General features: G+C 36.4%; 2 protein-coding genes across 3 annotated transcripts; both read left to right on the forward strand.

Annotated features, from left to right (window-relative positions):
• The first annotated feature begins 251 nt into the window (after positions 1-251).
• LOC103980264 (uncharacterized) lies at positions 252-4,025 on the forward strand. Its single transcript, XM_009396596.3, has 3 exons — positions 252-625; positions 1,238-1,565; positions 3,590-4,025. The coding sequence occupies exons 1-3, from the start codon at positions 478-480 to the stop codon at positions 3,789-3,791; spliced, it is 678 nt and encodes a 225-aa protein (XP_009394871.1). The 5' UTR covers positions 252-477; the 3' UTR covers positions 3,792-4,025.
• Positions 4,026-6,985: 2,960 nt separating this feature from the next.
• LOC103980263 (uncharacterized) lies at positions 6,986-25,264 on the forward strand. Of its 2 annotated transcripts, XM_009396595.3 has the most exons (8): positions 6,988-7,163; positions 9,750-9,866; positions 13,139-13,386; positions 15,963-16,115; positions 16,214-16,370; positions 22,433-22,572; positions 22,662-22,697; positions 24,176-25,264. In XM_009396595.3, exons 2-8 carry the CDS (start codon positions 9,791-9,793, stop codon positions 25,037-25,039), a joined length of 1,674 nt encoding a protein of 557 aa, XP_009394870.2. In that variant the 5' UTR covers positions 6,988-7,163; positions 9,750-9,790; the 3' UTR covers positions 25,040-25,264. The 2 variants fall into 2 exon arrangements, with proteins under 2 accessions (XP_065012347.1, XP_009394870.2); XM_065156275.1 differs by lacking the exon at positions 13,139-13,386 and having other exon boundaries at positions 6,986-7,163; positions 9,750-9,883.
• Positions 25,265-25,520: the final 256 nt, after the last annotated feature.

The raw sequence follows: 25,520 nt of genomic DNA on the forward strand, positions 1-25,520 counted from the left end.
TATATATATATATATATATATATATTTTTTTTTTTTTTGAGATTTCTATTCATTACTTTTGTTACAATTTATAGTCTATCTTAATAATTTTTTAATATTTCAAAGTATTTATTATAAATGAACGTAATAAAATGCTGCGGGGATAAAAATATGATTGATAATTGAAGGATTATAAATAATAAAATTATATTATATTATTTTTAAAATGATAATAAATAAATAGTAATAGATTTTAATGATAAAATGGGGGTTGCCCGTAGCGAGCTTATTTTTATTTCCGCCGGCACCGGTGGCAGACGCTGCTTGCTCTCCATTTTCGCGCCCGCACTTCGATCCGTGCCGCCTCGCGAGGAATCTTCGATCTCTGCGCTCCGGTCGAAGAGAAGGAAGTCCTGAGGCGAGCTCTCGGTCGGATCTCAGGATATGGAGGCGGTTCCGCAGGATGATCTGTAGATCTTGAGGGGATAGGGGTTCGAAATGGAGGGTATCAGTGCGGAGGATCTCCCCACCATTGGAGGCATCGCCACCGTCTCCCTGCTCCACTCCTTCATCCCCACCCACTGGCTCCCCTTCTCCGTCGTCGGCCGCGCCCAGAAATGGACCCTCCCCCGCACTCTTCTTGTCAGTGAGTGGTTGTCCCCTTAAAAATCCTTTAGATCTTGCCAGTTTTAAGAACTAAGAAGAAAATTAAGTAGATAGCATGATCAAGTTTGATACATTAACCAAAAGGTTTGACAACCCTAATGCAGTTCCATGTTCGCATCCTAAAAAGGCCATGGATCTGATTGTTTGTTTAAAATATGTGTACCATGTATAAACTGGCCATGATATGTAAATCATCATGGTGCTTACAACATTAATATCTTCGTATGCTACTGCCAATTTAGGGAATTAATGCATGGAATCTGATCCATTTCTTCTGGATTTCGTTAATAAATGATATCTGGTTGTGGTCACTGCATTGCCATCCTTCTGCATGTTTGGATTCAATCACCCTCACTCTCCATTTTAATCACCTGAAGCAATATAATTTCCGTCCTGGAATGGTCATTGTTGGAAGGATAGTCATATAGATATGGGTTTCTGTTATAGGATTAATAATTTATGTTTCATTTCGCAGTTGTTATTGCTTGAGTTACATTTTATTTTTCAATCTACAGTCTTCCAATTTTTTTAATCTGCATTTCCTTTTTATGATTTTCAAGAAGAATCACTTCTCTTTCTCTATGCTCAACAGCCATATTTGGAGCAGTCCTGCATGTGATATCTACTTCACTGCTTGGCATTACTGCAATCACCATGGCTAATACAATTGCTGGTGAAGAAACAGTTCACAAGCTTGCTTCGCTGCTGCTCATAGTTCTTGGAGGAGGTTACATTCTTCTTTTTTTATTCGGAAAGGGTGGCCACGGTCACTCTCACAACCATTCAATGGAGAAAATGGCTGTTGCCGGCCTTGTTCTTGTACCCGCATTATCTCCTTGTGCAACAACACTTCCTGTGTTCCTTGCTGTTGGCAACTCATCGTCTATGATGGTTCTAGCTATTATTGTGCTTCTGTTTAGGTAAGCCATTCTTAACTTGACCTAATAAGTTGCAAATGAAACATAATAGTTGTGACCCTGAATTGTAATAGGTTTGCATTGAAGTAAATCCTTTTTAGCTGTGTTTCAAGATCAGGAATTGCAATATAATCTTCTTTGCCAACTAATAAAAGACTGTATTCTGCATATTATGGATTTCAGGTCTACTAGTCTTGTATTAAGAGGATCTAGATAGTGCATTGACTAAATAAGTTATGCTCTTTATTCGGTATGCTTTATTAGATTTACACAATAATCGAGAAGATGTAAACTTTCATTTCACAGCTCCCCATTCATTAAATTTTACATGAGGGTTCTTTTGTTGTTGAAAGTAGTTTGTCTTCCATCAGCAATTTCTCCTTAAGTTATGTGCTATTTTTTGCTCTTCTTCACCCTTAACACTCAATTATTTTCTGTAGTTCTTGATTACTGATCATTAATTAATGCTACAGTATGTATGCATCTTGGATTTAAATGTGGAGATCCTGCAATCTATGGTCTGTTTTTTAAATTAAAATTGGTAAGTAACATCGAAGAAGAGTGTTTTGAAGTGAAGTTCCTTGTGAGTTGTCATATCCGGGAATGCCTAATTATCTGAAGACCACCGAGGTAGAGTTTGCCAAAGTCATATAACTATTGTCCCTTTCTCATTTTCCTGTAAATGATTGTAAGGCTCTCTTTATCAATAAAAACTACACCTTTCAAATTTAAAGCCTTCAAACTTCATTTCCAAGTCTCAGTCCATGTCCAGTGATCCAGACAGAATTTACATCACTTTGCCTGAAAGGATGTTGTGATTTTCCACCTTTGAAAAACAAATGAATCATCGGTGGTTCACCAGGAAGTTATATTAGCTATGAAGGCTGTTCGGTTTTAACAATTTTGGTAATAATTGCCATAAGAACTGGTTAAACATATTCCAGTCCACTGTTGTAGTTATCTTATGAATCATTATACTTGTTTAGCATGAACAGTGGAAGCACTCTTGCTGAATGTATATCCGGATACAATGGTCCCAATCTAAGAAAAAAATGCTTTCCATGCTTCATTGTTATGCATCTCCACTAAGCTTAGGCATACCTGGATTGTTTATACTGATACTAAAGACCCTGGTAAATCTTGTGTTAGAAGCATGAGACCAAGAATTTCATGTGTATCGTTAGGTATGGACCTAATACTAAAGACTGATAAATCTGTGTTAGAAGCATGTGACCAAGAATTTCATGTGTATCATTAGGTATGGATCAATGGTTAACAGTCCAATGGTAAACCAATACTCTGACCGTATAACTTCACGCTGTTTTGAATCCTGGTATAGATTGGAACTAGGTTTAACTGTCCAATAAGTATTGGTACCACACCATACTTATCAGACAGTAAGCTTATCATATGGAGCTGTAGTGGACGGTAATAAGCCCTTACCGGACTTATTGAGCAATAAACTTATACCTGTATCGAGCTATATCAGATAATAAACCTATTGTCTGACACTGACCTATTTCTTTAATACTGCTTGTTTTTTATTTAGAACTGCAATACCCCCTCCCCCTCCTCTGCCATGGGCCATTGGCTACCCAATGGCCTAGACCAGCTCCATCTCCTACTTGCTAGCCTCATTGACATCCTCCAGCTCCCCCACACCTGGGACCCCCTGTGTCAGTGTTGCTCTCATCAATCATTCTCTTGTTGATTTCCTCTGCCTCATTTTAATACTTGCAATATACCACCAAGAAAATATCTACTAAACAAATAGGGAGCACATCTCATGTTCAACAAGGAAAAAGGGCCAATGAAAGGTTAACCCAGCACCACTTACCGATGGTAGCTGGTTCAAATATGTAGACAGGTTAGGCATCTGAACACAACTTGCATATCCTTTTTGAGGTGTCACTATTATGATAAAATGTGCTGTATGTTAGAACATCTGATAGCTTCGTCTTTTCGTATGTTCTCCCAATTTCGAGGGCTGGTGATATTGTTTACAAATTCCTTTCCTGGACTTGCAGCACCATCACTGTCATGACGTCCCTAGTGGCCCTCTCATTTTACGGTGCCAGCCAGCTCAAGTTTAACTGGGTTGAACGTAATGACAAGCTTCTCGTTGGCTCAGTGCTTGTCCTGGTTGGAATACTTACACTGATCTTCCACGATCATGATGGCGATCAACATTCAACAGGGGAGCACCTTCACAGGAAGCTTATTGTGTAACGATCATTTAAAGTTTATATTTCTTGTTGGAATCTATTTGTATCAAGTTATGATTTCGATCGACTGGTACGAGGTAAAAGGATATGAACTCCCAAAGGCTTACTGTTTGAACATTGAGGATTATTCCCTGGATGTATCACATCATCCTAAGGATCTTGAAGCAGGTGTTATTGGTACCCACACAAAGATCATATATTGTTCTTTTGCAACATGATATCTCCTCTTTCGTTTCCATTTATCTGTCAGGATTAATTATATTGGTTTCAACTAGAGCTGGGTTTGATCGAGCCACCTTCAGCTTGTAAGAAATTAATTATCGATCAGGCTGAGCTTATCCTATCTGATTCTAAACTGAGGACATTGGGAAACAACCATCTTTACATGTAAAGCATAAGGTTGGCCTTATCTGATTCTAATTTGTCTAGTAGATTTCAAATGATTTGTATCTTGATCATGAGTTTAATCAAAGCTGGGTTTATATTAATTAATTCTCGGATCATGAGTGGATTGCAAGTACTAAGAAGTTAATGAATCTTTAACAAAATATTAGTTTGATGATAATATATCAAACTCAGGTTCTTGATCTCATCTGATAAATCGTCAAGTGTTAAATAGTTTGGTTTGTAAAAAATTATAATTACTAATAGCGAGGTTTTATGGTCAAATTTTATCTTCATTATTTAACATTTATGTATAAAAAAATCCTATCAAAAATTAATCAAATGCCTTTTGTTTCTTTGATAAGAAATTAATCATTGATATCCAAGTTTAGAGAGGCCTCTATACTTATTGTTACTCTTTTTTATTGTCCTTACAATTGAATTATTATTCCATCATCCCATGTTTTGGAATGTAAGAAAGAAATGATGACACGAAAATCATATCATATCATATTGGGTAATAAGAACTTAAAACTCTATGGCTGGCTTTCTTTTGTTTTCCCAAATGACTAAGTTCACAAATATAAGGTTATGCATCTTTAATGATTACTATGTTCTCGAGGAGGTATTATTAATGTATGAAGTCTTACTATAAATATTTCTTTTCAAAAGGAAAATAATTATATATTATAATATATGCGTCAGAGCCTAAAATTAGGAGAAACTACAGATGCTAACCATTGCTACTTTTATAAGCCTCTCTAAATATATGAGATGCAGATTATTTTTGAAATAAACTTAAAATCAGGTTTAGCTCATTAGAAAGTCATATCGATGGCTTAAATTAGGCCTAAGCGATGATATTACTTGAGTCAGTCGATAAGTGCTATTTGTATTTTATCAATCTTTCTAATGATGCTATCGTTGGTACCGCATAGGCATCAATAATATCACCTAAACTTTAAAATTGTTAATAGTAGTATTATGAGAGTCCATATTTATAGTATGATTGTGATTATAAGTTTAAATTATAGAAGATGAGATTAAAAACAGAGCGTAAAGATTATCTCTTTAATTTGAAAAAGAAGAAAAGTATAACAAAGATGGGTGAACTTTGTAAATAAAATAAAATCTTAATAATTAACTGAGCTTCGTTCAAAAGAGAACACAAATGAAGGCTTTATGGTTGAAGTTGATTTATTTGCCAAATTAAAACTTGAATTTGATTTTGAAGCCACGTTAGGTGTAGTTTTTCATTATTGGATAAGCATAAGTGGAGTCCTTATTTTCAACGGTGGAGAGCTGATTAAAAACCTTAGAATAATTTTCTTCCTAATTTTCAAAATAATACAAATTTCATTATTGGAACGATAGTTTTCATGAATCAAATGAGTTGGTAGGATACTTGGCTCGATTGAAAAAGGGCACAAGGAGTCGATCATCGCTTGGTTAGATAACTCTTGTCTTTCATTTTACATTGTAATCGTTATCATCGATGATTTTGCTCCCTTAATATAAATTAAAATTGTAATAAATCATATATTATTCTATTTAAATTATTAACTTCTTTATTTATGTAGTATGATTAAAATTAATTAAAATAATTTGTAATCGTATGGATAAATTAATTTTTTTATTAATTAATTATTTTCTAATGAGTGATGTGATTTTTAGAAAGTAAATAGTTCAATGAATAAATATTATAATTACATCATTTACCTTTTTGGGATAGCTTCTCTTTTCTTGTATAAAGGGCTCCTCCTCGCTTGTTCTTCACCGAGGGAGGGAGGGTTAATGAGATGATTCCCGAGGAAAGATAAGATATTTTATTTTTTTTTTATAGCTTTTATTTATATTTTAAAATTTTTAATATTATAATTATTATAATTTGTATGATGCATAATAATATTTTAGTTTTAAAATTTTATGATTAATAACTAATGATAATTAAATTATGATGTTAAAATTATTAGTTAATTTAATAATAGTTCTTATTCTTTTAATTAGATATATTTATGTTTCAAAATATTATGTATAAATTTCAACGATTTAATTAGTTTTAAACTTAAATCCTAAATCTAAATTAGTTGATTCATGAAAATAAATGGATTTGAGATTAATTATTTATTTTATAATATTTTAAAAATATTTTTTAAAAAATATTTAAATCTAATTTAATAAGAGAGTTCACGATCATTTCATATGGTTAAGTACATATAGTTAATCATAATCTAGCTTATACAATTAGATGTGATTTAACTCATATGATTAAGTATAATCTAATCTATATGATTAGGTATTACCTAACTCGACAATATATGATTTAGCGCATATAGCTTGGTTAAGCATAACTGAGCTCATATGATATGACTTAACTTATATAGTTAGACATTCGGTCAATATGGTTAATCAAGATCCAATCAATGTGATTAGGTATGATCCAACCCATAAGCCTAGCGTGATCTAATTCAGTGAGACTCAGCTTAATCTTATGTGACCAGTATTAAACATACTATTGCCTCTCTGTTAAACTCATTGTCCCTTAGCCCTAACCTGTTATTTGAGATAAGGATGTGTGGTGCAATGTGATCCGTGGAAGACTGAGGTGGGTCGATCGGATCTAATACAATGTGACATAGTTTAACTTTATCTTTCTTATTCATTTATTAAGCTGATTAAGAGTGATTCCAACTCCTCGTGCGATTTCACCGATCCAAACTCGAACCGGTTTAATTGACCAACATATGTCCCGAACCGGTTTAACTAGTCGAGTCCAACCGCACCAATTTAATCTCGGTGGCCAAGAAAAAGAAAACCCGTGTCCCCTTCCTCGTCTTCCTGCTTCCCGTCCCCTCTTTTGTTTCTTGGAGCAGAGCGGGGGATACGGGGAAGGAACCCTATTCCCCTCGTCGGCTTTGCGGTGGGCGGATTTCGAGATCAGCGGAAGCTCGATTAAGTTGTTTTCAAGAAAAGATTTCTCTCGTGCTCTTCGGTATGTGTGTTCTTCCTGCGTCCCCTCACTTTCTAGACGCTAAATATTGGATTATTTTGTTGTTCAGTATGTTGATTCTTGAAGATTGAGACGCATTCTTTGTGAAATTTGGTGGGATCGTTTCTTGTTGATTAGATCAACCTTGGTTTCTCGGGGCTTGCGATGAGCTAGCTTGAGTTGATGTTGGATTTAGGTTCTGGGGCTGTGTCTTCTTTATGTTCTTTGGGCACTGTAACTTCATTGAAGAGTTTTAAGTTTGAGGCAGCATCGTTGTTCCATAGGACATGCGTGATGTTGAGGTGGATTGCTTGCAGCTTAGGGTTTTTCAGAATTTTCAACAAAAGAACGGTGTAGATGTAGTTTGAGAATAGCAACAGAGGTAGCAGGCGAGGAGAACGGACGGGCAAGAGCTAAAATTAATTGGGGGAAATGGAGAAGAAGAAGGGGCATAGGGATATAGTTTAGGAAATTATTTTTTAAGGAGAAGGGAAGTACTTGACAGAAAAAGTGTTTTTTTATTTTTTTTCCTGTGAAGAGGCATTGCCATATATTAAACTGATGTAATATCAGTAAACAAGCTAGGAGGTACTTCTTCACCTCATCGGTGAAAAGTCTGACACAATTGAACAAAATTGGCCCATTGCCTGTAAAAATTTCGTGTTTCTTTACCCATCAAGGAATCTTGCACGCTGTCTTTAATCCAATCAAACAGTCCCCTATATTTTTCTCAATGTTCATCCTTATTTTACTTGATCTTGAGCTTCTTGGTTAAGGAAAATAAAAAATAAGAATCAAAGTATCGGGTTCACCTTCTTTCTAAACAAATTTTATTACTTGAAAAATAGAATTCCTCTTTAATAAAGTTATCTTCCCTCATAATTTTTTCAAATTCTACTTTTGCAGAATTCCCAAACTGATTGTCTTATAAGAGAATCTTATTTGCTAGCCTTTCAAGTTGTTGGATCTTAATCCTATTATTATGAATATACCTTGTAACAAAGAGCTCTGGAGATTTGTGAGCAAATCATGCTCATGGTTAATTTTAAAATAACTTAGTATAACAATAATGTTAGATAAAGAAAGTTGTTCAAGTCATCTTTGGTCGTTCTGCCACTTAAGGTGAGGAGTCAACCTAGGCTCTCTCTTACCTAAATGGATTTCATGTCAAGTTGCACTTCAGAGGGGTCACGATTGGAAGTTTGAAAGTGCAAGGTAGTGAAACTCAAATCTGCAGAGGTACAATAAGAACATGCCTAACGGGTCTTCTAATGCTTCAGTTGGACTCCAGTGTGGAGATTTTGAGGTGCATAGATCTTTATGCAATGGGGGGGACAGAGAAAGAGAGAGTTGAAGCGTGGCGAAGAAGGATCCTTTTACCTGTGGAGGAGAAGATCCACTTTTATACTAGGGCCCCAGGGCACACCTTTATCATTGATTGACATCATCGGCATATAGGATGTTCTATCAGCCTGGCAACAGCAGCAGGCAGCTGGTTGGACAAGTGGCGTAGGTGATGCCTCCCTTGGTGGAGGTGATTACTGTGACTTGTTGGAGCAGGTCTTGTTAAGGATATGACAGAGGATATGTATCACCCTCTTATTGGTTGTTTCTAGGTGAAACATGTCTCCTTGCCATTGGGTGGCCTTGCTGGACACTATCTATATCCTACCATTGGATAGAGTGTTATCAAGTTTGAAGAAGGAAATTGCAAGCGTCATTTATGGTCAAATGAGGATCCTTTTTATAAGATGCGCTTACTCATTTTAGATGCTTTTTAAGCTGTAAGAGATGAACAGAAAATGATTGGGAGAACAGAGGTGAATGTAAGAACAAATTGAACACAAATAAAATTCCCGATAAATATGTGATGTGTCATGTCAGTGGGATTATGCCAAAGAAGTAGCGAATATTTGAAGCCCAAATTATGGACCCATCTCATTATCTATTAGTTAAAGCACAATTCATCTACATAGGTTGTGAATCTTTCAGAATTACTCAATAGGATACAAGAAAAAGAAAGTGTGGACTCTGGTAAATTGTTTAGTATTACAATCCTATTCTTAGATGTTGCTTACCTAAACTTTTGCGTTCTTAAATTTCCTTGTTGTGCTATAATAATATATTAGGTGTATTTGAACTGGTTTTGTATCTTATGCTGGTAAATCCTTTAGAAAGGTTGTTTTTGTTTGTGAGAGGCATAACAGTGTTCTTATGAGTCTAAGTCAGCTATAAACTAGGAAGATGGCTGATTGTTTGCTTATCTATCTTTTTCTTTTTTTTTGGGTTTTCATGATTCCAATTAGAATTATAATATTAACTGGTTAGTTTAGTTAAATAGTTGGAGCTGCTGGTTCCAGGACATGCTACCGGACAAAAGATGTTACATATAATTCTCACCTCATGTTTTTGTTCCCTGTTTTTGCTACCTCACAAATAGGATCATTATAATTATCCCTCCTCATCTCTTATATATATATATATATATATATATATATATATATATATATATATATATATATATATATATATAATACCTTCTTTTTCTCACATGCTATATATTAATTTATTTTTTAACTCTTGAATCAGGAATCTGAAACTTAAGTGAGTACTTATCATTAGGCGGAGACATGAATGAGGCTTTTGGCAATCAAGCTTTAGTTGAGAAGCTGTCGAAGCTCAACAATTCGCAACAAAGTATTGAATGTATCCTTTCCTTTAAAGTAGGCCTCATCTATTTCGTCTCTTTATTCAGCTAATGAAATTGACAATGCCATGCATGATATTCAGGTTTTTGTGTGGTTGTATGTTGCCTGGTTGCATAAATGGAACACCATGCCTATTGTAAATTTTATGAAGGCAGCTATAAATATCTTTTCTCCCATGTTTTGTCAATTAAGGACAAGATGCGCTTGTCAACTAAGGACAAACTTTTGATACCTTATGCAGTTATCAATAATGATAATTGGCCAAGTGATCGGGTCAAAATGGTCCATGCAAGAGAAACATGACCTGTGGATGTCAACATTGCAGATAACGACAAAGTCAGTTATCCCAAATCTGCCAGTCAGCATCAATTATAATGGGAAATATTCTCTGGATCAAGAATGATTTGGGGAATATTTCTCTAATCATAAGCTATTAAGGGCCTACAACTATAAATAAAGGATCTTCCGACAGTCAGTGTTGGACTGTCTCTCTCTTTCTTTGTTCTCCTCCCTTCCGCTCCATCTTTTCCACTTGGGATAATTACTGACTTAGCTATTGGAGGAACCGAGTGGGGGGGCAGGGGGATGATTACTGACTTTTGGGGGTGGAGGGACTTAGATATGGTTTTCATTGAAGGAGGTTCACAGAGGTTCAACCCTTCCTCCAGAAATTCCATCCTCCACCTTTCCTTTCCCTGTTGTTTCTCGGGATCCGCATCAAAGACAAGTTCAGCTCTTGCATCCGTCTTGGCCTAGGACCAAGTCAGATCACCTCTACGGCTCCACGTGGGTAACTGTCTAGGAGACTAACACCAAGCCTTTTCCTCTAAAAAGATTTCACTTCATTGACTTTAGCTATATTTTGAGGGCTCCATGCTGACAACTTCGATGCTTATGGCCAGCTTTTAGTAAGACAGTAACCCTCTAGAAGTTAGTGCTTGATTTGTGTGTAGAGAACTTTGATGTGATAGAGGCTTGACTCCAGACCTAGATGTCTAATTGGCAAGATGATCAGTGTTAATAAATTGCTGGTTACGAAGCAGATGTAGCAATTTCATTGTCATGGCTATAATGGGAGATGTGTTTGACAAGGACAGACATCAAATACTGTTTGTCGTTTCTCCATTATGCTAGTAGTGTTTGCCGAGTTTGTAGAAGGGAAATAAATAAATAAATAAATAAATAATGTTGAGTTGGTTCTTGACCATCTAGTAATTCTGGGAGCATGGGACAAGGAAGCAGGAGAATAGACCAGTGATGTTGCCTTTCCTTTGGCAACCTTTTTAATGTTTAATTTTTTATATTTTAATTTACATGTAGAGTTGATTGTCTCTGAATGCAGATAATTTTTTTGGTCATCTATGAAATTAGTTCATTCTTTATTTCAGTTTTGGTTTATTTCTTGTTTTTGGTATACTTATTTGCATGATTCAACTATTAATAAATCTTATTGTAGTTAGATGGACAGAAGATAATTTCTTGTTAGCATGATTTTTTACTTGCTTCAGCTTGTAAAATCATGCTACAGTGCCACTACTTAACACCCATTGGTAATCCATAATCATGTTTAAGGCTTTTTGCTGCTTTATTTTGCTTTGTTGCTGCATGCTCTTGATGCTTGCTTGTTTTGTTTCTTTAAATTATGAACATCATATTTATTTGTGATGAATGATAAGTTTTGGGACAAGGTTATCATTTTGAAAATGTATATAACACCAACTTTTCTGCAATGGGAAAAGTCACATTAATTTTGGATATACGGTTTCAATTCATGTGCATATTAGCTAGGATTCTTTACTTATCTGTTTCTATGTGATTGCAATTGTTGCGGATTGCATCCATCCAGGGGTTGAAATAGGCGCCTGGGCGCTCGCGTAAGCACTCAGGTGAGGCGAGGCGAGGCCTGAGCACCTTAAGCCACGACCAGAAGGCACGCTTCAATGAAGCGCCGCCTAGGCGCTCGCCTGAACAGCTGAACCCAGGCTCCGGGTGCCTCGAGTGAGCACCCGATTGAAACAATGCAACCGAACCAGACTATTAAGTTTGGTTCGGTTGAATAGTAGCTTAGGTGGTTTGATTGAACCTGCTAAGCTATATAATGTTTACTAAATCTGCACATGCAAACCCCACCCCCATGCACGACCTCAAGCCATAAACCCTACTTCGTGCGCAGCTACTGCCTTCACCGCCGTTGCTTTCTCTACTGCTGCCTCCATCGTCGATGCACAGGACCGACGCTTCCTCTATCGCTGATGGACGGGTTCAAAGATTTAGCTTTCATGTGCAGTTCCCTCCATCGTCGCTGCTTCCGTGTGCAACTCCTTCCACCGTCGAGGAAGAGGACCGCAGCTTCCTCTGCCATCGACTGATACATCTGAAGCTTCCTTCGCCCAGGATGTCACTGTCCGAAGCTTTCTCCGTCCCTGCTGCTGCTGGTTGCAGCTTCCTCTTCCGTCGTTGCTATCGCTCGAAGCTTCCTCCGCTGCTGCTATTGCCGTCTGCAGCTTCCTCCATCGTTCGAAAGTTCCTTCATCACCGTCGCCCTCTCCTTCCCCACTTTCCACCGTCAATGACTCTTTTCTACCCTCTAACTACTATTAACAATAAATATTGTTAATAGTAGATTGTTAACTATTGTTATCATATAATAGTCCATATTTAGATTTTAGCACTGTTAATTACTATTTATAATTATATTTTATATTTTTTATATTTTAATATTTCAAAGCATCTTGCTTTGCTCGAGTGGGCACCTAGGATCTCAGGCATTTTCGGACATTGACACCTTTTGGTGCATAGCACTTTTTAAATCACTCCATCCATCTATAGTGGTAGGCTTAGTAAATTCCAGCAATTTTCTTTTGTGTTTCATGAAAGTGTTGCTTGCTTGCATTTGGTGATTTTGTTAGAGATTTCTGTTGCTTTTACCGTCAGATCACTGAATGTTTTCTTTTATTTTCTCTTTTCTCGAATCTTCTTTTCACTTTTTTCCTTTCTATTTCTTCTTCCACTTACTGAAAGATATGGCAGATTCCTGTCTTTGCCCTAGAATAAGTGTGTTAATCGCTTTTGCTCTGTACCTTCTTCTGTAAGCATAAAAATTCTCTTATTACTTCTTTTTGTGTTGTTAATTAAGTTGTTGCAAACTAGAATCCTGATTTTGGTTGCATTTTTTGGCATCTTTCATTTTATTTGAGTTTGTTCTGATCATATTAATCATATTTTTGTTAAGACCAATATTTCTTCATTTGTTTCTTAACTGATAACTAGCCTTGTCAAATTGGTGTATCGTTCACCGAAAGAAATCCAAGGAAATAGTTGAGACATGGGATCAAGCATTCAATAGTTCTCCGAGAGAAAAAAGAGTGCCTTTTCTATATTTGGCTAATGACATCTTACAGAACAGTAGACGCAAGGGAAGTGAGTTTGTAAATGAGTTTTGGAAAGTGCTTCCTGGATGTTTAAAGAATGTCTATGAGAATGGTGAAGATCATGGAAAGAAAGTGGTTAATAGACTAGTAAGTATTATCGTTCTTAGAAAATCCAATTATCATTCTTTTCTATAAATTATGAACCTTTCATCCTCAAACCTGAGTACCATTTTGTTCTTATAAATTAAGCTTTGGATGTTTGCTGCCAATGTTAATATTATTTAAGCACAAAGTGGTTGTACTGTTCGTCTTTTACATGGCAAATTGTTTTGATTGAGAATGCTTAGGAGATGCTTTATCTGATTCAGTTTTAATATTTTGAAGTCTTACTCTTATTCAGTTCTTATTACTTCAAGTTATGTTTCCCTCTGTCACTTCTTTTGCCCCCACCTCTTTAGGATGAGTTTATATTGACTGCTAGTCAGTCGATCACATAGTTGGTTATAAAATAGTATTGCTCTTATAGAATGCATGGGTTTATTGGTATATTACATCTCCTGGTATGGTGGCATATATATTTTCTTGGTGTAATAATTTCCTGATTTTAGTTCCTTACACGATTGTCATGTTCCAGTCCTAGTCAGATTTTATGGTACCTGTGTTAACAAACTCTTCAATTTAATCCATAGAGGCTTACATATTTAATGTGTATTATCATTTATTTTGTTTTAAAACTTCAGTTGATCTTTGTCATCTATTTTTTGACACTTCTAGCACCAACCTGATCTGTTCAGCAAGTTGAGTCGTCCAAAGCTTTATCTTTATTCTTTATAAATAAAAAACGAGACTCTAGTTTAGACTCATTTACATTGTCAAATAACCAACCTTTGTTAATATGGTGAAGTGGGACTGACCACTAAATGACTCCTGATATTGTTTCTGTTTTATTTTATGTTTGCAGTGAGATAATCCTTTATTCTCAGACGAGTATTTTGTTTCTCCTTTGTGTCTGTGTACATACACATGTATGTGCCTGCATATGTACGGGTGCATAATACATAGGTGGCTTCAGTGGCTTTCGATTACAATATAATTGCTTGTATTCTGATTCAAGTTTTTCTTAAAAAAATCACATCGAACTTTAAATATTTAATTAATGTTCTTTTAAAATGCTATTGATATGAAAGTTCTGATCTTAATCTTGAAGGAAATGCTTACATAATTGTTTGGAGGAACTTGTTTCTTTTTCAATTTCTGTAGAAAAAATAGGTGGGAGGAGAAGGGAGCAGGAGAATGGTTTAGGTGCAACAATTAACTGCAATAATATAATTTAATGATTGGACTTTTGACCAAATTTTAATTTGAAACCGGATAAAACAGTTAATATTTTGCCAAAATGACCAATGTTCAAACAAAACCGATATGTTTTTGGCTGTAATTAGAAAAACTAACGATTTTGTGTTCCAGGCCTTGTTCTAGCTCGTGTATGGCCAAACATGCTTGATGAAATTATGTTTTTTGTTTCTCTAGTGTGCTTGCCAAAGTTTTTTAACAGCTTGAGGTTATTATGTTTTTTTGTTTCCCTGTTCTGCTTAATTGATGCTGATGTTACTGTACAATACTTTTTTGATGGGGGGTTTTTTAGTGTTACCAATATTGAACAGTTTTGATAGACCTAATAGCCAATCATGGGAGGTCAGGAAGGTTCTTTGGTTTTGAGGTTAGTTTTGAGGCAAATATTCCCTACCCTTTGAGAGATTTTAGAGATAACCATGAGGTCTGAATAAGGAGGAGCCAACCATGGTGGTTTCATGTATACCTTGAGAGGAAATGGTTCCCTGGTGAGGGTACTTTTTCATCCATTGTTCTTCCCTATTGAATTATTTATCTCTTCTTTATCAAGAACTTAGATGGTTATATAGTTCAAAACTGAGCTCCATTGTTATTGTAAGTTCTTAAAACGTTCTTATATTTGAAAGTCCACCTTGATAACCTGAGTTTTTTTTTCTGATGGATTTCAGGTTTTCAACTCTCTTTCCCTCTATTTTGTTTTGTGTTGTTTCATGGTGCTTTAAAATGAAATTTGAATTTGAAGCGAAACCACCAAAATTATGCATCTTTCCCTATATACAAAAACATAAGAGAAGAACCTTAGTAAAACAACCAAAAGAAAGTAAAGGTAGCAGGTGGGTCGATGGGCAATTAACCTCCAAATGATGCTTGTGGAACTAATTTTTAATTCAATATTAACTGTGTGAAATTTCATTGAATAGGTGGTAAGATTATAGGCAAACAATATGTCACCTCATATTTATGTAATCAAAGTTCTTTTAGTAATTCAATAGTTTAACTTAATTGAGCTTTTTTGTAAAATTGGCACAAGCTTTCATGGTTCGTACTTCGTACCTAATCAAGTTCTCTCCATGGTGCTCTATCGTTGTTGTTATTATTTAGTATCTGCCTAGCACTGGTAAGGTTGACATTGTATCACAACATAATTAGCATACCATGTACCGGCATTCCCGTCACGCCCATATCGATTGGCTAATGACCAATACAAGGCTGGTACCGTAGACTGTGAACACTGATTTGAATAATGACAGATTGATATAGTTCATATGGTAGATGCTTGTAGAATAGTGGAGATGGATACCATGCTTCTCTTTTGAAGAACGTTGATGACCAAAATTTTTTTATTCTTACCATTTTTCTGTTCATTTCAGGTTGAAATTTGGGATGAAAGGAAAGTCTTTGGCTCTCGCGGGCGGAGCCTTAAAGATGAGATTCTTGGTAATGTGCCTGTTCCTGTTTCAGATAATGGGAAAAGTTCCAATCCCATTAAATTAGTACGGAAAGATGCTAATTCAGTAAGAATAGTAAGTAGATATATTTACTTTCTATTTTGTTTCAGTTACTGTTTCTTTTTGATGGAGTCAAGTAGTCAACCACTTATGGATTTTTGTTCAAACCTCAGAAACTTGCTATCGGAGAAATGCCTGAAAAGATAGTGACTGCATATCAGTCTGTGCTTGATGAACATTCTGGTGAAGATACTGCCTTAAGCAAATGCAAGGATGCTGTTCAAGTTCTGGAGAGGATGGAAATTGACATTGATGTTGCCTGTAAACAAGGTAATATTTGTTCTTAATAATAAAATTTGAACTTCTTAATATGCTCAAAGAGACCATGTTTACGTTGTTGATGTGTTTGCTTTGTCATCTACTACAGATTCAGCTTAACTCTACTGAGAAATTCCCGATTGATATATGAAAAGATATGCTTATATGGCATCCATGATTGTGTGACATGCATGTTCAGCACATATTTTCTAGAAAGCATGTACAACCATTAGCGGCAATAAGTTTTGCAGTCTATGTGAAGTCCTTTTTTGTATCCTTCTGTAAGTCTATTAGAGTCGGTAGTTTACATTAAAAGAAAAGTTAAAACCCAATGCATAAGTATCCTACCAATATGATGCTCAAGGTAGGTTAATATATCAGCTTTACCCCTAGAAATAGAGAAGTTATTTTCGTGTCTCCAATCCTGGTCATCCTAGTTGCAGAGTAACCTCATCATTGTACCAAAGCTGACCCTCTGAAGTAGCTAGACTATATGTCTGTATTATGACAGAACACACCTTTTCTATTAGTAATATTTTCTCTTTCTTGTTGGACAAATTGAAAGAAAACATGAATATCTGATCTTCAACATTGATCAACTGCAAATCATTATAAGACAAGCATTTCTCTTCATGATTCTTGCAGCAAATTTATGGAACATTTAGTAATTTAATGACCTTAACACCAGTTCAAAGCTTCCCCTGAATATCTACCTAAGTGATTTTTTTTGGTTTTCTTTGAGAGAGTATGCTGAGTAGAGGTTTGTAATTCCATGCTTCAAATAAAGTGGTAGATTCCAGTTCTTGTTACCCTTATCAAGTACACTTTGCACCTGATAGGATAAAGTTGTTATGTTGAGTCCTGTACTGTAACAGGCTTTGTCATCATCCCCTTGCCTCAATCAATTTAGGGGGGACAAGGAACTATTGGCAAATGGCTGCACAATCCCTCTTCCTTCTTCTCTTACATCTTAATCCCACCACTGTTGTGCTGAAAAGGAGAGGAAGGAGAAGAGAATGAGGAGAGGAAGATAAAATACAAGAGGAGATAAAGAAAAGAAAAGAAACATGAAGAAGAGGAGAGGAGAATGAAGACTCGTTCGGTTTATTATCCCCCTATTGGATCTCCATCTTGAAATTTTGTGATTGTTCGATCCCTGCCTTAGGTATGTTCTAGTCTCGACTCACTGTTGCTGTTGACTCCTTGCTTTCTTGTTGATCTGATTGGACTTGAGCCTATTGGAAAAGTAAAAAAAAAGAAAAAAGGGCAAATTGAGGAGTACAGTATTAAAAAAAGTAACTTTCCTGTGTACCCTCTTGTAACCTCTACTGGTATATGTGCGACTCCAGGAGCAGAAAAAGAACAGAATTCTTTCCTATCCCTTAGGTCTTACACCTGCCTGCAAAGTGGGTCCTCATGGTTGTGTAAGACTTGGCTAGCAGGGAAAGTATTGCTAAAAAGCTACCTTGCTTACCAGCAGGTATGAATGACGGGATACTGTGAATATCACCTGCCTGTTCCTGGTTCCAGTTAGCTACCCCATCCCATAGCAAACCCAACTATTTTTCTACCTGTACTTGTCCCAAAACCAATTAACAAGCATCTACTTCAGTTTACAAGAGGGTCAATTAGATGTGACTATCTAAAGAACCTGCCCAATTGCCATTATTTGAAGTTTGAAGAGCATTGATTCCTTGAACAAACTGTATCAATGGATTAGTACATCACAAAATTAGGGCATTAGAGAAGTGAGAGGTTGTGTAGACAACACTTTTTCTCCAAGGATGAATAGATGCGATTTTATCTATGTATACAATAGTACCAACGCATCAATCAGGGACATGGCCAAGTGAAATGAGAAACTCATGGTTTTAGGACGCTAATTAAATTGTCAGAACAGTATTTCCTTCCAATCCATCAGGAGAAGATGGAAAAAAGATGTGAAGAAACTAATCAACATGAGACACTGTAATGATGAAAAACCCTTTATCTATGCTATTTAGAACTATAAATCATGAACCTTCAACCACAACATTGACATCAGTGACACATTGATGTAGGATGAGTAGCTTCGATACCCAAAATCTGATTTAGGACGTGGTTGTGATGATCAAGGTAACTTTTTTTTTGTGATACTAGAGGAAAGAAAAGAGAGATGGATAATAAAGGAAGATATTAGAAGAAAAAGATAACTGCTATACTTGCGTTGATTCAATGAACAACTCCTTGAAATGAAGGCTGCGTACATCTATATGCTTCACACACAGACAATGAATTCATATCATCCAAAGAAGAAATGTGACCTCGTCACTCACATACGATGTGTGAAAAAACTCATTCTTCATTCGTTAATTCATCTCATTTTTTGGTCCAGTTACAATCTCTTTTCCCTCTTTTCTAGGCCCTTGATACAAGAAAAAAAAGAAAAACTAAAAAAAAACATCAAATTAAATAAATTATTATTATTTCTTATTTGAAGGTTAATCTTGATATATGATTTGGAGGATAATCTTTTTTTATGATATTCTTGATTGATAGTCTTCCTCATAGAGATGAGATCCTCAATCAAAATTCATAATCTTTAATCAAAAATTGATTTCCTTCACACATTTGTATTTGTTTCCTTTTTCTTACATTAAGTAATCTAGAAATGAACTAGAAATATTGGAGGTGTTATCGGTGATTTAAAAAGGCGCTCGGGTGCTCGCCTACGTGCTTGGGCAAGGCAAGGCAAGGCTCAAGCGCCTCATAAAAGGGCCAGGTGACGCGCTTCAATAAGGCGTCGCTGGGCGCTCGCCTGTGCCCAGGTGCCAGGTGCTTCGAGCGAGCGGCCGGTTGATATAAGGCAACCGGGTTTGGTTAAATGTGCGTTAAGACACGTAATTATGTCAAAACCTGCGTGCGACCTCGACTCCCAACCCTAGCGTGTGCTTTCTCCCTCTGCCTTCGTCGTTGATGACTCTCCCTCTACGTTCACCGCCGACGATTTTTCCCTCTGCCTTCGCCGTCGACGATTTCTCCCGCTGCCTTTGAATCTTCCTCTGTCGCCGATCGAGTCTCCTCAGCCTTTGCTGCTGTTCATCGACTGTTGTTGCTGTCCGCTGTCATTGCTATTGTCCGCTGCCTCCTGTTGTTTGCGACTCCACTGCCGTTGTCCGCTGTCGTGGTTGTTGTCCGTTGCTTATTATCGCTGCTTTTCTTCTGAGTTTTGACTTCTCACTGTCAGTTTCACTGGGTGATATTTTTTACCCCTTTTAACAGTTGTACTCTTCCCTTCTAATTGTTGTTAACAGTAAATAATATACTGTTAACAGTATATTATTAATTACTGTACAAAATAATTTTTATTTTTATTAGATTAATAATATTATATATTTATTATATTTTAATATTTTAAAATGTCTCACTTCGCTTGAGCATGTATCGAGGTGAGCGCCTAGCACCTCGTGCGTTTTGGGACCTTTGCGCCTTTTGACCCCTAGCTCTTTTTAAATCACTGGGTGAATAAACTAAAATGATCCACATAACACATGATATCTAGAGCCTAAAGGTCTACAAGAATATGAAAACTAGTTGTTAGACTGAGATCCATCTATAGTTGCATTATTCAAGGAATGAAGCAATGGATTCTAGCATAAAACAATCATCATCTGATGTGTCCTTACTAGGTGGCAGGTTGGTTATCGTGGAATGAGGCAATAAGAGGGGAAGATAAGGCAGCCCTAAGCGGGTTTGCAGCAAAAGATGAGAGGATTGGGGCACGACTAACTGTGAGAGGGTTTGTCCCCAAACCTACTAACAATTGAAAATTTTGATACCTATTCATTTTACTTGTACCAATTAACCCTGATTAATGAGTACCCAATCCGCCCTAAGAAGGTGGGCTGGCATGACTTCCTGAAAATACCCAACCCATTACGTCCCTACGAATAAGGTGCTACCTTGGAAATTTGTATTTTCTAAGAGGAACAGAGTTCCATGTTCTTTGTATGAAGTATAAGCATCTTCTTCTTTAATTTTCTTTAACTTTCAAAGATAAAAGAATGATCAAATCATTGTACTAACTACTAACCACTATTAGTTAACTGTAACAGTATGAACTGTAGAAAAACTGATTATATTGAAAAAAACCAGAGTCACAAGGATAAATTCTCCAATATGGCCCATTTATTTCACCAAGGGGAGGTTAGCACCAAGGTAGAGTTTCTAGGAGTCAAGTTTGTCTATGGGCCATTTGTTTTCACCAAAGGTGTATAACAACACCAAAGTGGAGTTTCCTGAAAGGAAACTTGATTTTGGCATGACTGCTTGGTTAATCAAAAAATCATGCAGTTGAAGTTCCCAGAAGTTGATTGACCACATCATGAGTGTTTGGCTGTACCTTAGTCACTGGAGTGCCTAGAAGTTGAGGCAAATACTAACATTTTTTCTCACTTTCTTGTCAATGAGTGTTTGTTGTCCAAAAGTAACTGAATTGGGATTAGGAGAAGTGGAATCTAATAACATTCCCTTCCTACATTCTTGTAAATGACTTTGGAGCTTCACTTTCTCCAAATATAATAATTTATGAAATCCCCCTTTCAAATTATAGATTATTTTAGTGAACTGAACATTGAAATTTAGGACATTTTTATAGAAAGACAACTCCGGTTATTAAATTTCAGTAAATGGGCCGTAGAACTATCTAAACAAATCTGTGCTGTCCATTGTATGTATATTACTTGTTTTGTTCCTTTAGTTATCGGTAAGAGGTGAAACATTAACCTTGGTGTCCTGCGCTTGCAACTTTCCAATAGTTTTCTCATTCTTCTTTTAATGTTGTCTTTCAAAAATTTTAATTTTGTTTGATGGAAATTATTTCATTCAACAATATGATTTTTTGACATGTTGTAAAATCATAAATTCATAATAATGACTACATAATGCATGATCATTTTCTGCTTCCGTGTATGTGCTGCATTCCTTCTCCTGTGCTTGTATTTGTTTCTTTAATTTGAAGATGGTTTACATTTTTATATTTGTGAATACTTGAGAATTTTTATATTATATTTGTTGTATAATGGTTTGGTATTTCTGAAATTGTGCATGTTCAATAAAAATATGCCAGACTGCAGGGATAATATGGAATATTTTACATATTGCATTTTTTTATAACTTATTATGTATTAGTTTACATGTACATGAATGATAGAAAACGGTATTTGTCATATAGTAAACAAAAAAGTGGTGGCACACATTTTGGGGAAAGAACAAGTGAATACAAAAATAGAAAAACACAAAAGTAAGGCTGCTCTCTCATAACAATTATGTGCTCTGGTTCTTGCATTATCTTGTTTAGTAAAGTTACATGGTTATCTTTTTTACATAAGATTGTGATGTTACTATTCCTAATCCTTTCAATTAGATGTTTCAGAGATTAGGTTATATCCAACTTTTTCTTATATCTCAGCTTGGTGGGATGGTTCTTAATCTTCATTGAAATGTTTGGAAAGCTTTTCATCTATTATTCTGTCAGTGAATTTTATTTACATGTTTTTGAGCTCGTGGTGGAATCTGAAATTTTAATGGAAAATATTACTGAAAAATATTTTCAAGTCTCCATTGGTCTTAATTTACATGTTTGTGAGCTCATGGTAAATTTACATGTTTTTAAGTCTATTTTTTAAGTTATTAAGCTTCCTCTTGATGCTTATATGATTTAGTCATGTTTATTTAACTTTAGGCGTTGATATTTTCCATATCTTGTAGATTGAACCTTTTATGTGTGTTATAATGCTTGCTGTAATTTTCAAATTAAAAACCAAAATGAAGAATTTGTTTTTCACCTGCAATTGATTAGTCTCCACCTCATGGTGGAGAGCTCTCACAGTATTTCTGTTTTTTCTTGGCCCGATTATATCCAACACTGGCTGTCTTACTTGAGACCATATGACAAGAACTGCAGTGAAGATATTACTTATTATTGAGTTTTTTTTTTAACTCCTTTTTTGTGTTGTGTTTTATTGCTATATGCAACTTTATTATTTCATCCTCTCGATAATGGGTATTTCTGGTGTTATTTGTTTATTGATCAGGTAACCAACAAGAATCAACATTTATAGATAACCTTCAGGAGCAGGAAATTGTTCTTAAACAATGCATTGAACAACTGGAAATTGCTAAAGCAACTAGAGCTACACTCATTACTCAGCTAATGGAAGCTATCAAAGAGCAGGTTTTGTTTTTTACTCATGCAAATTAGTATCTAGGTTGTTATATAAGATTCTCCTAATATATTTCAATTTTTGGAATTAAATATACCAGGAACTGAAGCTGGAGCTTATCCATAGTCAGTTACAAGTAAGAAATAACTCCTTGGTTCTTGATGAAATTAGTTTTAGTCTGTGCTTTTTCGATGTTTTAGCTTTGAATAGCTAAATTTGAAATTGTATGATGGTGAGAAATCATACCTTAAATAGCTTCATCTTTTATTTAGGATTATAGGAGCAAAATGCTCTAAATTATTACCTTGCTGAGCTATTACTACTTTGTAGAATCTGGGTAATCGCCATTTGTATATTCTCATAGTTATTGAAAAGTTTATCTTGTTATTTTCCAATTGATGTCAAGCAGACACCTTAATGTGACATGTCACTTTGTCAACTTTCAAAAGTTCAATTTGTTTTTGGGTTGATGTCATTCCAGACTGTTCACTGCAACATTCTGGAATGCCATAAACTGACTAATCTGATATGTTGTGATGCATACTGCATTCCAGCAAATATTTGTTGTCATGAGATAATGGTGTGTAGATTGCTATTTTGAGTAGCATGGCATAATATCAGGGTATGCAGAAGCCTATATATTGACATGAGGTACTATATTGAGTATTAGTTATCCAAATAGAATGCAGTAGGCATGGTGGTCACATGACACGTGCAATCCTTATTGGTCATGTATGCATGGTCACAATGTTGTAAGTGGTGGTATATTTTCTATAATTTGACATTTATTATGATCTCTAATTAAATTTTTCTATCAACCCTAAATAAAGTCAAGGCATGTCACTTAAAATTTTTATATTTTTTAATATATTTTTATTTGTTGTACTCCCGCTACATAATATACTGATTCTCAACATTTAATGTTTGAGGGATGTATTGTGATGTACATGTATCCTGTGTCAAATACCTGTATATCATGGCCTTGTCTAGCATAGTTGAGGGACAACTATGATGATGACAGTGATCATAATGATGTTAGTAGTGGAAAGAAGTGTTCCCACCACTTGGACTGTCAGTTCATAAAAGATCTGTATTTGAAACACCATTAGATGAAGATGGTGACGTGAGGCACCAATCATTGATGAGAGGCAAAAGCAAGGGGAGGGTAATGCTTAGGATGTGATGCTTCCATTAGGCTTTCGCTCTTTGCTTTGAGGTGTTTCTTCATATTTCATAAAAAGGGGCATCTATGGGACAACTAGAAGCATTGATCTAATTTTGTCACTGATCTATAAGATGTAATTTTCTGCACATGTTGGCATTGGAGAACCTTTCGTCCTGATCTTATTGCCATCATATTCTGTACTGAAATTGCTTGATACTTCCAAATTTCAGGTTTATTTGTTTCGTGGTTTGTTAGTCTGGATTTGGCCATTTGAATTTGACAGCATGACTCTGATATTGAAGTCACTGCTCTAATTAAGTCTAGGATTATGTACTACGAATTTTGTGCTTTGATTTGGGCACCAGCATCTCTTTATAAATGTGAATTTTGATCGATATTTCTTCCTTCCAAATTGGTTGACTTTTCTTTGCTCCTCCGCTTATTTGCAGATTGCCCATTCTCAGACTGAACATGCTAGTAACATGAGACGACGAGTCGGTTTGGCTGCTGGCACAAATGGATTTGGTCCTACCACCACGCTACCTCTTGTGAATTTTGCATCAGAAGCAATACCTGCAACAGAACCCAATCCTCCAGTATCCATCACTCATCTTCAACCACTTCAACCTGTAACTTCATTTGTCAGCAGCTTAAGCAGTGCGGAAGAGGATCACAAGAAAGCAGCAGCTGCCGTTGCAGCAAAGCTTGCTGCCTCATCATCTTCTGCGCAGGTCCTCAGCTCTATTCTATCCTCTTTGGCTGCTGAAGAAGCTGCGTCCATGAATAACAGTTTGAGCTCTCGAGTTCGCCCTGGTAGTCCACCTGTTTTCCCTCTGGAAAAGAGGCCAAGGCTTGAGAATACTATATCCACAACTGATATGGGTAAAACCTCCTATTTCGGGCAGGCGCAACATCAGCAGCAGCAGTCCATTCCTCTCGTGCTGCCCCAAACCTCGGCTGCTAATATACAACTTCCCCAGAGTAACCAGGTGCCACCAACTTTTACACCACCTCTCCCCCCGCTGCCTCCGCCACCCATGCAGCAGTATGTGCAGACAAGTGGAGGAACGATGAGTGTGCCACCTTATGGATTTGTGGGTCGTTCGCTGCCATCTCCACCTCCTCTACTTTCCCATGTTTCAGCAGGGTTGGCAAGACCTGGTGGCCCGCTTCCACCTCCGCCACCACCACCACCCCCACAACAGCAGCAGCCACCACCGCAGTTGCAGTCAACCTCGATGGGGTTCTACCAGTCTCCAGGGATTGGGTTTTATGGGCAGCCGCAGACAACTCCGACTGCCCAGCGGCAGTGAAACGAGATGCCAAGGCATTTGCAGATGACCTGGTTTCGTTCTGTATATTATGAGTAGTCATTAACATAATTTAGAGTGATGGAATCTATTTAGATTCCAGTAACAAGACAGGCCAAGGCAAAGCTGTTTCATGAGCACTGGATTTGGAAGGCCTCATGTATGTGATGAATATAACAACTATTTAGATGTCTGATGTGGTGAAATCTATTGCATCTTGTTGACCAACCTTTTTCCTCTTTAATGGAAGATGACCCAACCACTGCAAGTAGCAGGCATTAGAATTTTCCTATGTATTCATCACTTTTTCTCTCGGACCGTGGTTGCCTGCCGATGCAGATATGTCCGGCAACCCTATGTTGAAATGCCTGTGTGGTAATGCCTGCATATATAGAATTCCAACACAGGTGACCTAAATTTGCCGGTAGCGTTGTTAGTGGATGTTGAAATGAAACACTCAGCACCATAATCTTGAAATGGTCAA

Source organism: Musa acuminata, chromosome BXJ1-4 (assembly GCF_036884655.1).
Source record: "Musa acuminata AAA Group cultivar baxijiao chromosome BXJ1-4, Cavendish_Baxijiao_AAA, whole genome shotgun sequence".
NCBI lineage: Eukaryota > Viridiplantae > Streptophyta > Magnoliopsida > Zingiberales > Musaceae > Musa > Musa acuminata.